Source organism: Triticum dicoccoides, chromosome 2B (assembly GCF_002162155.2).
Source record: "Triticum dicoccoides isolate Atlit2015 ecotype Zavitan chromosome 2B, WEW_v2.0, whole genome shotgun sequence".
Lineage (NCBI taxonomy): Eukaryota > Viridiplantae > Streptophyta > Magnoliopsida > Poales > Poaceae > Triticum > Triticum dicoccoides.
The window spans coordinates 500327797-500342034 of record NC_041383.1 but is presented as its reverse complement, the minus strand read 5'-3'; the positions used below and the strand labels follow the sequence as shown (position 1 = coordinate 500342034).

The window sequence follows — 14238 nt, the reverse complement described above, 5'->3', positions numbered from 1 at the left end:
AATCTAGAACTTAACCCGGACGGACAAGATCCACCATAAGAAACTTAGGCATTTAAGTTATGCTCACTTCTCTACATTATGATATTTTAGTGAAAAACATTGGTGAAAAACAAATACACCGGAGGGAGTATAAACCGCACCACGCCTAACTTTTATTGAAACCCACTAAAAAAATAGAAGAAGGGCGAAAGTGCAAAGCAGGAGAAATCCAGCCAGCCAGCACCTGCCCGGCGGCTCGTCCCCCGTGCTCCATTTCCCGTTCCGATCAGACAACACCCCGGGCAAGGCTCCTCGGAAAAAATAAATTGAAACAGCCTCGGTCGTCCGTCCCCAGCCCCCGGTCCCTCAACCAAGACCGAAAATCCTCCCCGCGGCGTCGTCGGGGGCAGCGCCGCCCAGATCCTCCGGCCATGGACGGGCTCCTGTCCAAGCTCCGGAGCCTGGACGCGTACCCCAAGGTGAACGAGGACTTCTACAGCCGCACCCTCTCCGGCGGCGCCATCACGCTCGCCTCCTCCTTCATCATGCTCCTCCTCTTCGTCTCCGAGCTCCGTACGTACCTCCGTCGCTCGGATCTCAGACTCTCAGTACACTCCTGCGGCCTCCGCACGATTTAACCATGTGAATTTCTGGATTCGGGTTTTGCCTGATTTAGTGCGCTAGCAAAGCAGTCGCCCATTATTGCATTTGGTTTTGCCCCGCTTGTGCCGAGATCTCGTGGTCTGTTTAGATAATTTGTGGGATGGACGGACTTACTGCGTTCATTTGGTTTGTGAGACTGGAATTGAGCCCTTAGTTCTCCTCCCAAATGCGTTATTGTGATGTGTTTTGCAACAAAGTCTAGCTTGGCATGTTCCCTTTTTTTGTTCGTGCGTCATCATTGGTGTCTACTTGTTTCATTCTGATGCATCTACTGAACAGTTGTACAGTTTCGGAGATTCTGGTGTTACTTTTGTGCTGTGCTTGGTTAATCATGTTATCGTTTAATTCTACTGTATCTAGTGAACTGTGAAGCCTTGTACAGCATGGAGAATCTAGTGTCATTTTTTTTGTCATTCTTGGTTAAATCAGGTGTGAAAACAGTGTGCCACTTAGGTGATAAGCCGATGATATGTTTACTTTAACCTAGGGACTGTAGTGACCTGGAAGAACCGTTTTGCATACATACGCTTCAGAGCACAGAAATTCCATAGTAGAAATCAGCTTGACTTCTGCTCTGGTATACCTATATAGGTTAAAGTAGGAGTCATGTTGATGAGAGTTAGACTATCTTCATAATGGTCATGTGTGACAAAGACCATTTAGAGCATCTACAATCACAGTTGCCTAATATGAGGCCCTATACACCCACGGACGCGTCCGGACGCTCCCGCTGGCACTGACCGGGCAGTCCCCATTTCCCCCTGTCCACAACCGCAGTCCCCATATCCGAATACCCAATTTCATACAATGCATGCAACAACATAAACAATGTAGATGAACATCACAATAGATTGAACAAGAAATATAGATAGATTCGGGCATAGTTCATCGGACACTCCATCGGACACAAAAGACATAGTTCGCCTGATTCTACTAGATACAAAATATTCATATAGCTAGCTAGACGATGAGGAGAGGCGGAGATCACAATTTCGGGCCCTTGCCCTTGCGGTCACCGGCGCGGCGGTCCATCTCCTCCGTGTACGCGTCCGTGGCGGGAGGATCATCGTCGTCGTCCGTGCTAGTGGTGCCGCTCTCCGACGCCGACGAGATGTAGCTGGAGAGGCGGCTGATGGCGCGGGCTTGCTCCTTCGCGTGGCAGGCCGCCTTGGCCATGGCTTTCTCTTTCTCCCACGCGAGGTGCTCCGAAGCTTCGAGCCCGAGCTGGAGCGCCTTCACATTTTTGCGCCGGAGGCGCCTGGTGTCCGACTCCGCCGTGGTCAGCAAAGGGCGCTTGACCTCGCGGAGGAGCGCCTCGTGTGGGAGGCCTTGCCCTCCGACTCCGGCATCCGCATCCGCACAGGAGCCGTGGGCACGAGCACCCAGCACTGCCCGGGCGGTGCTGGCGCAGGAGGGGAACGGGAGGGAGCCACCCTACTCTGATCTGGAGCGGGACGGGCATGTGCGGGAGGGCGAGGAGGAGCATTGCGGCGGCAGGGTCCGGAGGAGCTGGCAGCGGACGCGGCGGAGCTTGAGCTCCCGCCAGTGTCCAGCCTGGGCGTTTGGGGGCGGCTTTGAGGGCTCCGGTTGTAGATGCTCTTAATCATTAGTACACTAAGTTTACCTGTAAAATTATTCGAGGAAGAAAATAAAGAGCTGCTTGATCTTAGTGTTTCAAATTTCACATGACTACCATGTGAATATGCACATGTCTTAGTTTGCTTATGTATTTTACTTCATGAAATGTCCAGGAATCGGAAGATTAGGAGAATTAATATTAACCTAAACTATGCTCTGTTAAGTATTCTATTACCATTCATTAATCATCCTATATTCAACAGTTGATGTTTCACCATGCAGGATTGTATCTTCATGCAGTTACAGAGACAACACTAAGGGTTGATACCTCAAGAGGAGAAAAACTTCGCATAAATGTAATAGCTGTTTCTTTTTCTTACTTCACCAATTACTAACAACCGTCCCATACCTAATTTTCTTTAACTTGACTTGCCAACCGTTTTTTCTTTTTCTTGCATATCATTTCCCCACACCGAGCCTTCTCTTTCAAGAATTAGTATCTTGTATGAATGTATGATAATTGTTAACCGATGATATATACTACTTTCTGTTCAGACACTTGCTAACATCTACCTTTGGTCTGATACTACAAAATGCAGTTTGATATCACCTTTCCAGCCCTTCAGTGTTCTATAATTAGTGTTGATGTGATGGACATCAGTGGACAAGAGCACCTTGATGTGGTATGTACTTTTGTATTGTTATTGTTGCTACCTATGCTGCTTCAAATGTTTCTGTCTCACTATCTTGCATATTCTTTATTTTCTTTTTACCCAGTACAAGTTATGGTTGATCTATCTGGCTGCCAGGTTGTAGTAACTAGCTTGTTTCACTATAATGCTCTATGTAGAAACATGATGTATTCAAGCAGCGAATCGATGCACACGGCAATGTTATTGCAACTAAGCAAGATGCAGTTGGTGGTATGAAGGTCAGTGACTCATTTTTTCTATTACACCTTACACTTATAACTTCTATAATACAGTGTTCTTTATTCCAAAGTTACATTCTTCTAAATAATCATACACCTTAACTATTAAGAATGCATTTGTGACCATGGAAATGGCCTAAATCCATTTCATAAAGGCTGTGAGGATTTGTTCTGCACATATTATCTAAACTGTTACCTGACATTGCATATGTATTGTTGAGTAAATTACTAGCTAGGTGGCGTATTGTTCAATTCCTGATACATTTTATTAGACCTGAAGACTCATGTTTTCTTTTTATTGTTGACCTTTTATAGGTGGAAAAACCTTTACAACATCATGGTGGAAGGCTTGAACACAATGAGACCTATTGTGGCTCATGTTATGGTGCACAAGAAGTATGCTCATTTGTTATTATACATAGTATTTCGTTCCTTACCCGTAATATGCAAAAACTTAGGGATTTCTCTTGGACTTGCAGCAATTTTTAATATTCTATTGTTCACTATCTTGTTCTCATTACCTTTCAGAAACTGCCACATGAACTTCTTTGTTGTTGATGAGTTTTGAAATATTTAATTTTCGGCTGATTCCAACATTTTTCTATCATGTTTACGTTAAAATGTTCCATTTGAAGTTCTGGATGTGAATTATGCCACCACTAGTTTCAGTCTTATAAGTTATAGAGCAAAAGGCACACCTGATAACTACATCAGGGTTATGCACAAGTCGTACTTGTTAAGGAGCAAAACGCGCACCTGACAGCTACAGCTGGAGTTATTCGCATATATTTGTGTGGCTTGGATCAGGCTCAGATCATTTTATGTTTTCTAACCATACTGTTCAATTGTTCTCATTAGCAATGTTCTTCATGTTGCTTACTGTACTATTAATTCCATATCTTTCTGGCAATCTGTTGTGTTTCTCCATTACATCGATGCTGCTTGAGAGTGTAATTTCTATGTTTCAACTCACTTATGTAATACTAATACCTAATGTCAACCAGTGCTTTCTTCTCTGCTCAAAGAATTTTCAGCTTCTCTTCTATTTTGTTGTTGTTGTTGTTGTTGTTGTTGTTGTCGTTGTTGTTGTTGTGTTCTACTCAGATGAATAGGCTGTTAAATAGTGCTCCCACAATGCTACCTGCATTCAACGCATTTGCTATTCTGGTATGCACTTTAACTGAATATATTATTTGAATGCAGTCTCCTGAACAATGTTGTAACTCGTGTGAAGATGTCCGTGAAGCATACAGAAAAAAAGGTTGGGGCGTATCAAATCCAGATTCGATCGATCAGGTACACCAATGAATTTAGGGCTACGCATATAACATACGATACCCTTCATGTAAATTGTGTGTTTCCTTCACCTTCAAGGAAATTTAATTTGTATGGTGTGTACTGTTCTGTAGTGCAAAAGCGAGGGCTTCCTTCAAACAATAAAGGATGAAGAAGGTGAAGGCTGCAACATTTATGGCATTCTGGAAATTAATAAGGTTGCTGGGAATTTCCACTTTGCTCCAGGGAAAAGCTTCCAGCAGTCAAATGTTCATGTTCACGATCTGCTTCCATTCCAAAAGGATAGCTTCAATGTAATCATACTTAAGGAAATCTGTAAATATTTCTTTGTACTTGATGTACTGATGGGAACATTTAGGTTTTTCTTGCCAATATTCTTGCTTTAATATCCAAACTTATCCTTTTATCCTTTATAATGCCAGCTCAGCCATAAGATAAATAAATTGAGTTTTGGAGAACCCTTTCCTGGTGTGATCAATCCCCTTGACGGGTAAATTTTGTTTTGTTTGTAATGCTGTTGATTTCTTCATATCTTTTTGTGTGTTTGAGAAAAAAAATGATGATTTGACGTTTCATACTTGGCCAATGTGTAGGGCGCAATGGATCCAGCATTCATCGTATGGAATGGCTCAATACTTTGTTAAGGTTTGTCTTCTCGGTCCTTGCAAAGCCAGCTCAACTTGCTAATTTCGTTTCTCATTTGCTCCTGATTTTGTTAGATCCTTGTTCAGTTATTCCTGGTACTTCCAATATGATTGTTGTCCGAACACATGATTATAATATTATCATGCTCTCCTTTTGCCCTCTTGTTTTCCAGGTTGTTCCCACTGTATACACTCACCTAAATGAGCAAATTATTCTCTCCAATCAGGTATCTTGTGATTTTCTCCCTTGTGTGCACAAGCGTAATAACTTATAAAAGGGGGGCAGCCCCAGTGCATGTAGCTCCCGCTTGCGCAGGGTCTGGGGAAGGGTCCGACCACTTTGGGTCTATTGTACGCAGCCTTTCCCTACATTTCTGTAAGAGGCTGTTTCCAGGACTTGAACCCGTGACCTCATGGTCACAAGGCAGCAGCTTTACCACTGCGCCAAGGCTCCCCTTCAAGCGTAATAACTTATGTGGGTGCATTTATATCATTAGCATTTCTCAGGATGCTGTTATTCTTTGCTGTAGTTTTCTGTGACAGAACATTCCAGAAGTGGCGATAGTGGTCGGGTACAAGCTCTTCCTGGCGTGTTTTTCTTTTATGACCTTTCACCAATTAAGGTACCATCTTGATGTACTTGAAGTCTTGAAGTGACTATACTCCATTCTGTTGTTTTCCATTAGTTCAGTCATCTGTTACGGCATTTACTTATTATCTTTATTATTCAGATGACAGAGGGATTTTTTTCCCTCGAGACCTATAGTCATGCATTTTATATTGATATTTTTGCAAGGCATCAGTCAGTATATTTGTATAACTTTAGCATACATGCCTTTAACAGGTCACATTCACGGAGCGCCATGTGTCATTCTTACACTTCTTAACTAATGTATGCGCTATTGTTGGAGGTAATATTTCCCTTGGTGCCTTTTTTCTTTAAACTAATTAGCTATTTCTGTTGAATCATACCTTTTATGTTCATATGTTTACTGAACTGTTATGCTTCAGTTGTACATTTAATTGAGGCCATTCCTGATTCATGAGTAAAATGTATGACCCCTTTGTTAGTCATGTCCTGGAATTGGAAAACTATGAGCACAATCAATATGGCCAACATCCTTTCAGCAGTTCAACCAATGACCAAAGGCACATGTCCTCTTGTTTTACAGGTGTGTTCACTGTTTCTGGGATCATAGATTCGTTTGTCTACCATGGCCAGAGGGCAATCACTAAGAAGAGGGAACTCGGCAAATTCACCTGAGTTTTCAATCAAGCCTTCCTATTGCTGCAGAACCTCCTTTTGAATGACTCTAGTCTGTAGCTGCAGTAGAAAGCGAGTCTTCTGCAAAGTCCTAAAAGTGTACAACTGAACCAACAGGCAGGTCTCTTGTCACAGCTTGTGCTCTGGAACTCCTGGTGCGCTGCCTGCTTACTTCCGGCTGAAGCTGCCAGCATACAAAATGGCTCATCTGGTGTACTGTGATATTGGTATATCGCTCAGGCAAATGGAACATTTCAGAGGTGCTCAATTTTTGTACACTTCAGTCCACAAGGACAAAAGTTTTGTCGTTCAAAACTGCAAGTTTTTGTATCTTTGTAAATCCGTGTAAGCGGGCTGTAGACTGTACAATACTCATGACAGGTTTTATTTTTCTTAGACATTTTGTAGCTCTTACAGGCGAGGTCAAAAAAAAACGCAAAGACCATTTGAACGAAACTAAGTTCAATTTGTCAGGGTGTTTTTCGTAACTTCTCTTCCTGTTAACCTTTTGAAGGCATTGCTATCGTAAGAATGTCGATTTAGTCGTAGGTGCTTATCATCATGTTTTGTAGTCATGGTTTTGTTCACAGATGACACTGGTTACTCCACGTTTTCCACCATGATTAGCATAATGCTCATGCATTGCAGTGAAGCAAAACAAAGGGTGAGAAGTTAGGCCAGTGGCTTTGAAATACATTGGTGTCGCTATTGTTATGTCCTTCACAGTTAAAAGAGAATGTGTTGGAGAATTTTAAGTGACCGTGTAAGAAAAGTTATTGGGTAGAGAAACTAAAGCCAATAGCATGGTCTTAACTCTGTATTTGATATTTGTCTCTTTTCGTAAGTGCCGGTCTCACATGTACTCACTCCGTTCCTAAATATTTGTCTTTCTAGAGATTTCAACAAGTGACTACATACGAAACAAAATGAAAAAATCTACACTCTAAAATATGTCTATAAACATCTGTATGTGGTAGTCTTTGAAATCTCTAAAAAGACAAATATTTAGAAACGGAGGGAGTAGTATGGTTTGAAGTAGTAATAGTTATTTGTTTTAGGTCCACGTGTAAGTAAAATTGTACTCCCACTAATGTAGGACGCTTTAGAGACTTGTGTCGGGAGTATTTGTTTGTCTGTCTCTTTTTTCTGCAAAACAGTAAATAAATCTATGCCTCTTAGAAGGTTAGTCCAACGTGTGTTTGTTTATTTGTTGGTTTTACAAAACTATTGGTCCCACATTTTAGTGACAATGTAAGAAAAGGAGTAAACTCGCAACCAACCCCGACTTCTGTTAGAAGTACTCCCTCCGTCCTAAAAAGCTTGTCCCACAAATGGATGTATCTAGCACTAACTCGGTGCTAGATACATCTATTTGAGGGACAAGCTTTTTCGGACGGAGGCAGTATGAAACATGAAAGATAAATTATGGTTGATATAAGTTGTTCCTTTCAAAGACATGATCTATTGCAATTTACGCGTGAACCCAAGAAAATACTCACTCTTTTAAGCAAATTCTTGACAACTTATTTTCGGTGCAATTTGTTTGGTTGCGATTGTTGAGCAAAAGTTTTATTTGAATATTGTACCCACTGACCATTTAATCATCTCATCCATATTGGCGCAAGAAGGGTGCCACTGGTTTTATCTCTGCCAACTGATTTGTCTGTCTATTGGAAGTGGCCATTCTGTTTGGACACACATGTGTATTTTTTTTTGTAATCTTTATGGCTAACAATAAATTTTTGCACATGTGATGATGATAATAAGATGTAAAAAAAATTCCTGATTTGCCCATTTTCTGAGATAAGCAAGTTGTTTAGCTCGGTAAAAAAATTAGGAGCCTCTTTGATTCGCATAATTATAAAAACTTAGGATAGCATGTCCACTTAGACCCTATACAATTTTGTATGCACCAAAGTATACTTGATTGCATCACATGAAAAGTAAATGATTCTTAACACGTGGTTTGTTTTGTGGATGATACCATGTTATTTTTTGAGGCCTCCCAGAATTAGGCTGTAAGAGACTAAGAGTGAAGGATGCGCTGGATTTCTACGGTTGTGCCACGGGGCAAAGTCTGAACTTCAATAAATGCTCAATTATGTTTGTCTGCTCTTGCCCTGTGGTGATCCAGGAGGATGTTAGGGCGGTTCTCAATGTTATCATGCCAGTGTTTGAAGAGAAGTACCTAAGGTCTACCTACTCCATCCTGAAAAGGGTCTATCTGCTCCAAAAGGACGCATTTCAAAAGGACAGTTTCAAAACCTACAAGCAAGTCTGACCAAAAGGTTGATTCAGTGGGATGATGGACAAATAGCACATGCTGGGACAGAGGTTTTGATAAAATCGATAGCCCAAACCCTTCTTACATATATCATGGGCATATTCAAACTTCCTTTTTTGGTGATAAGTAGGAACTTTTATTGGGGTTCATCAGGGTCACCAGAAAGTACACCGGAAAGCATGAGATAATTTGCTTTAGCCTAAGAGTAAAGGTGGCTTTCTATGATTACCGATTGTTTAGTCAAGCTCTTTTGGCTCGTCAAGCTTGACGCCTTATTGTCAGGCCTGATAGTCTTTGTGCTCAACTGCTTAAAGCCCAGTATTATCCAGATGGCAAGCTCGAAGACACTGTCTTCTCTGATAATGCATCGTCCTCTTGGCAAGCAATTAGTTATGACCTCAATCTTCTAACAAATCCGTGACTTCTCAAGGGCGCTGCCATATTCGTTTTGTCTCTGAACGTTATGAAGACAGATCCTAGAATCTAGAGTTGCTAAAATCTTACTTCATGCCATGTGATGTTGATGAAATTCTCAAGATGAAGGCTTTGCTGAGATTAGAGAAGGATACACTTGCATGGGGTCCTATAAAGTTTTTTTTTCTGCTAAAAGTACCTATGAGCTTGCGTTCGAAGATATCAATAGAGATGCCGCGACAACACCAAGTTTGAATCCTGATGGATGTAGATCCCAGTGGAAAATGATCTAGTCTGCTGAAGTGCCTCTTGATGTTCATAATTTTGCTTGGAGAGTGGCAACCAACTCATTGCCTACATGAAAGAATAAGCATAAGAGGGTTCTTGAACTTTCAAGTACATGTCCTATTTGTGGTATCAGAACCCGAGGACAGTCTCCATCCACTTTGCCGCTGCCCTGTGGTGTATGAAGTTTGGCACACAATGTATGATGTGTGGAGGCTGCTGACTCTCGAGGAGGTACGCAACACAGGGAAATAATGTTTATAACATGCCCTTGAACCTTTACAGGATAGCGAGAGGAGTATTTCTCTTATGGTGTTGTCGCGTTCCTAGTTTATTCCCAATGAGAATACGCCACAAACATCCACCCCTGATGGATGCTTCTAGAAGACTCTTTGTCAGGTATTCAGATCCTCTTATTGCACTCATACTCCCTCCGGTCCTTTTTACTCTGCATATTAGGTTTGTCTGAAGTCAATCTCATCCAACTTTGACCAAGTTTATATAAAAAATTATTGACATTTACATAACAACACCAACATCATTAGATTCATCTCGGAATATATTTTCATATTATATTTATTACATATTATAGATGCTAATAATTTCTAATATAAATTTGGTCAAACTTAGCTAAGTTTGACTTTCGGCAAATCCAATGTGCAGAGTAAAAAGGACCGGAGGGAGTAGTAGACACCAACATTGACCCTCCGAATGGGAAGATGGTTGTCGGTGTCAAAACCGGCATATCTCGGGTAGGGGTGGGGGCAAGTTGTGCGTCTAAGGATCGATGGTAACAATAGACAAAGGGACACAATGTTTACCCAGATTCGAGCCCTCTTAAAGGAGGTAAAATCCTACTCCTTCTTGATTATATTCGAAGAGTATGGAGCTTACAAGAGTTGATCTACCTCGAGATCGTGGTGGCTAAACCCTAGATGTCTAGCCTATGAATATTCCGATAATGGTAATGATGATAGCCTCTACGGACTAAACCCACTGGTTTATATACACACCGGAGGGACCTAGGGTTTGTACAAAGTTGGTTCTCAAGGGAAGGAAACAATACACCCGGACTCTAATCCTGCCGTTCACGTACGAAGAAGTCCCACCCGGACACGGAGGATGGTCTTTAGCTTGATATTTACGGCCCATTCAACCCAACCCATATTCCTGGGCCGGACACTTGAGGACCCCCGAATCCAGGACTCGCTCAATGGTGATTACCCTTGATCGCATGGCAAAAAATCCTCGCTCACTTCCGACAGAGGAATCTATTCTTACTTGCTCGCCACCACATCCTGGTTGGATGACAATAGATTCTAATGAATATTTTTGCTTTGCTTGTGTTGCGACATGTATGGTGTGTGGGGAATGCGGTAATTTCAAAAATTTCCTACGATCACGCAAGATCTATCTATGTGATGCATAGAAACAAGAGGGGAGAGTGTTTCCATGTACCCTCATAGACCGAAAGCGGAAGTGTTTAGTTAACGGGGTTGATGTAGTCGAACGTCTTCGCGATCCAATCGATCCAAGTACCGAACGTACGACACCTCCGCATTCAGCACACGTTCAGCTCGGACACGTCCCTCGTACTCTTGATCCAGTTGAGGCTGAGGGAGATTTTCATTAGCACGACGGCGGGGTGATGATGATGATGAAGTTACCGGCGCAGGGCTTTGCCTAAGCACTACGACGATATGACCGAGGTGTGTAACTATGGAGGGGGGCACCGCACACGGCTAAAACAATTGTAAACTTGTGTGTTCTAGGGTGCCCCTGCCCCCGTATATAAAGGAGCAAGGGGGGAGGCCAGCCGACCCCTGTAGGGCGCGCCCCAAGTAGGATTCCTACTAGGAATCCTATTCCTAGTAGGTTTCCAACAAGGGGGAGAGAGGGGGGAGGAAGGAGAGGGAGAGAGGGACGGCAAGGCGACGCCGCCCCGCCCTTCCTTGTCCTATTCAGACTCAGGGGGAGGGGGCGCGCGGCCTTCCCTGGCCGGCCCCTCTCTCTCTCCACTAGGGCCCATCAAGGCCCATTAGTTCCCCGGGAGTTTCCGATAACCCTCCGACACTCCGGTTTTATCCGAAACTTTTCCGGAACACTTCCGGTGTCCGAATATAGTCATCCAATATATCAATCTTTATGTCTCGACCATTTCAAGACTCCTCGTCATGTCCGTGATCATATCTGGGACTCCGAACAATCTTCGGTACAACATATCACATAAACTCATAATACTAATCGTCATCGAACGTTAAGCGTGCGGACCTTACGGGTTCGAGAACTATGTAGACATGACCGAGACACGTCTCCGGCCAATAACCAATAGTGGAACCTGGATGCTCATATTGGTTCCTACATATTCTACGAAGATCCTTATCGGTCAAACCCCATAACAACATACGTTGTTCCCTTTGTCATCGGTATGTTACTTGCCCGAGATTTGATCGTCAGTATCTCAATACCTAGTTCAATCTCGTTATTGGCAACTCTCTTTACTCGTTCTGTAACACTTCATCCCGCAACTAACTCATTAGTCACAATGCTTGCAAGGCTTATAGTGATGAGTATTACCAAGAGGGCCCAGAGATACCTCTCCGAAACACGGAGTGACAAATCCTAATCTCGATCTATGCCAACCCAACAAACACCTTCAGAGACACCTGTAGAGCACCTTTATAATCACCCATTTCCGTTGTGATGTTTGGTAGCACACAAAGTGTTCCTGCGGTATTTGGGAGTTGGATAATCTCATAGTCCGAGGAACTTGTATACGTTATGAAGAAAGCAGTAGCAATGAAACTAACACGATCATAATGCTAAGCTAATGGATGGCTCATGTCCATCACATCATTCTCTTAATGATGTGATCCCGTTCATCAAATGACAACACATGTCTATGGTTAGGAAACATAACCATCTTTGATTAACGATCTAGTTAACTAGAGGCATACTAGGGACTATATGTTTTGTCTATGTATTCACACATGGACTAAGTTTCCGGTTAATGCAATTCTTGCATGAATAATAAACATTTATCATCAAATAAGGAAATAAATAATAAATTTATTATTGCCTCTAGGGCATATTTTCTTCAGTCTCTCACTTGCACTAGAGTCAATAATCTAGATTACATAGTAGTGATTCTAACACCCATGGAGCTTTGGTGATGATCATGTTTTGCTCGTGGAAGAGGCTTAGTCAACGGGTCTGCAACATTCAGATCCGTGTGTATCTTGAAAATCTCTATGTCCCCTTCCGACACTTGATGACGGATGGAACTGAAGCGTCTCTTGATGTGCTTGGTTTTCTTGTGAAATCTGGATTCCTTTGCCAAGGCAATTGCACCAGTATTGTCACAAAAGATTTTCATTGGACCCGGTGCACTAGGTATGACACCTAGATCGTATATGAACTCCTTCATCCAAACTCCTTCATTTGCCGCTTCCGAAGCAACAATGTACTCCACTTCACACGTAGATCCCGCCACGACGCTCTGCTTGGAACTGCACCAACTGACACCTCCTCCATTCAATAAAAATACGTATCCGGTTTGTGACTTAGAATCATCTGGATCAGTGCCAAAGCTTGCATTGGCGTAACCGTTTACGACGAGCTCCTTTTCACCTCCATAAACGAGGAACATATCCTTAGTCTTTTTCAGGTATTTCAGGATGTTCTTGACCGCTGTCTAGTGCTCCACTTCAGGATTACTTTCGTACCTCCCTGCTATGCTTATAGCAAGATATACATCAGGTCTGGTACACAGCATTGCATACATGATAGAACCTATGGCTGAAGCATAGGGAATGACTTTCATTTTCTCTCTATCTTCTGTAGTGGTCGGGCTTTGACTCTGACTCAACTTCACACCTTGTAACATAGGCAAGGACCCTTTCTTTGACTGGTCCATTTTGAACTTCTTCAAAATTTTATCAAGGTATGTACTTTGTGAAAGTCCAATTAAGCATCTTGATCTATCTCTATAGATCTTGATGCCCAATATGTAAGCAGCTGTCACGCCCAATATGCGATACTATCCTAAAGAGACTCGAAGGTCCCACCAAGGATAGAACCGCATATTGATATGCTTTTGCAAGGTGGATATCATTACATCAACATTACATAATAGATGGGGATACATACATAAGGCATACAATGCCACACGAATACAACATCATCTTACATAAGAGCACCATCCGACTACGGATGAAACACAAACAGAAACTCAAACGACATCCACCCTGCTAGCCCAGGCTGCCGACCTGGAACCTATCCCCTGATCGAAGAAGAAGCAGAAGAAGAACTCCAAAACAAGCAAACATCGCTCTCACATCATGATCATCGCATAACCTGCACCTGCAATTGTTGTTGTAGTAATCTGTGAGCCACGAGGACTGAGCAATCCCATTACCATGGGTATCAAGACTAGCAAAGCTTAATGGGAAAGGAAGGGGCAAAGTGGTGAGGTTGCAGCAGCGAGTAAGCATATATGGTGGCTAACATACGCAAATAAGAGCGAGAAGAGAGCAAACGGAACGGTCGTGAAGCTAGCAATGATCAAGAGGTGATCCTGAGCTCCTACTTACGTCAAACATAACCCAAAACCGTGTTCACTTTCCGGACTCCACCGAAAAGAGACCATCACGGCTACACACATGGTTGATGCGTTTTAATTCGGATCTGGTGTCAAGTTATCTACAACCGGACATTAACAAATTCCCATCTGCCACATAACCGCAGGCGCGGCTCTCGAAAGTTTATACCCTGCAGGGGTGTCCCAACTTAGCCCATCACAAGCTCTCATGGTCAACGAAGGATATACCTTCTCCCAGGAAGACCCGATCAGTCTCGGAATCCCGGTTTACAAGACATTTCGACAATGGTAAAACAAGAC

General features: G+C 42.7%; 1 protein-coding gene across 1 annotated transcript; it reads left to right on the top strand.

Moving 5' to 3' along the window:
- The first annotated feature begins 265 nt into the window (after positions 1-265).
- On the top strand, positions 266-6843 carry LOC119364472 (endoplasmic reticulum-Golgi intermediate compartment protein 3-like). Its single transcript, XM_037629951.1, has 13 exons — positions 266-552; positions 2503-2576; positions 2820-2903; positions 3071-3151; positions 3467-3547; positions 4355-4447; positions 4561-4740; positions 4870-4937; positions 5041-5092; positions 5265-5318; positions 5622-5714; positions 5936-6002; positions 6264-6843. Exons 1-13 carry the CDS (start codon positions 411-413, stop codon positions 6353-6355), a joined length of 1161 nt encoding a protein of 386 aa, XP_037485848.1. The 5' UTR covers positions 266-410; the 3' UTR covers positions 6356-6843.
- The last annotated feature ends 7395 nt before the right edge of the window (positions 6844-14238 follow it).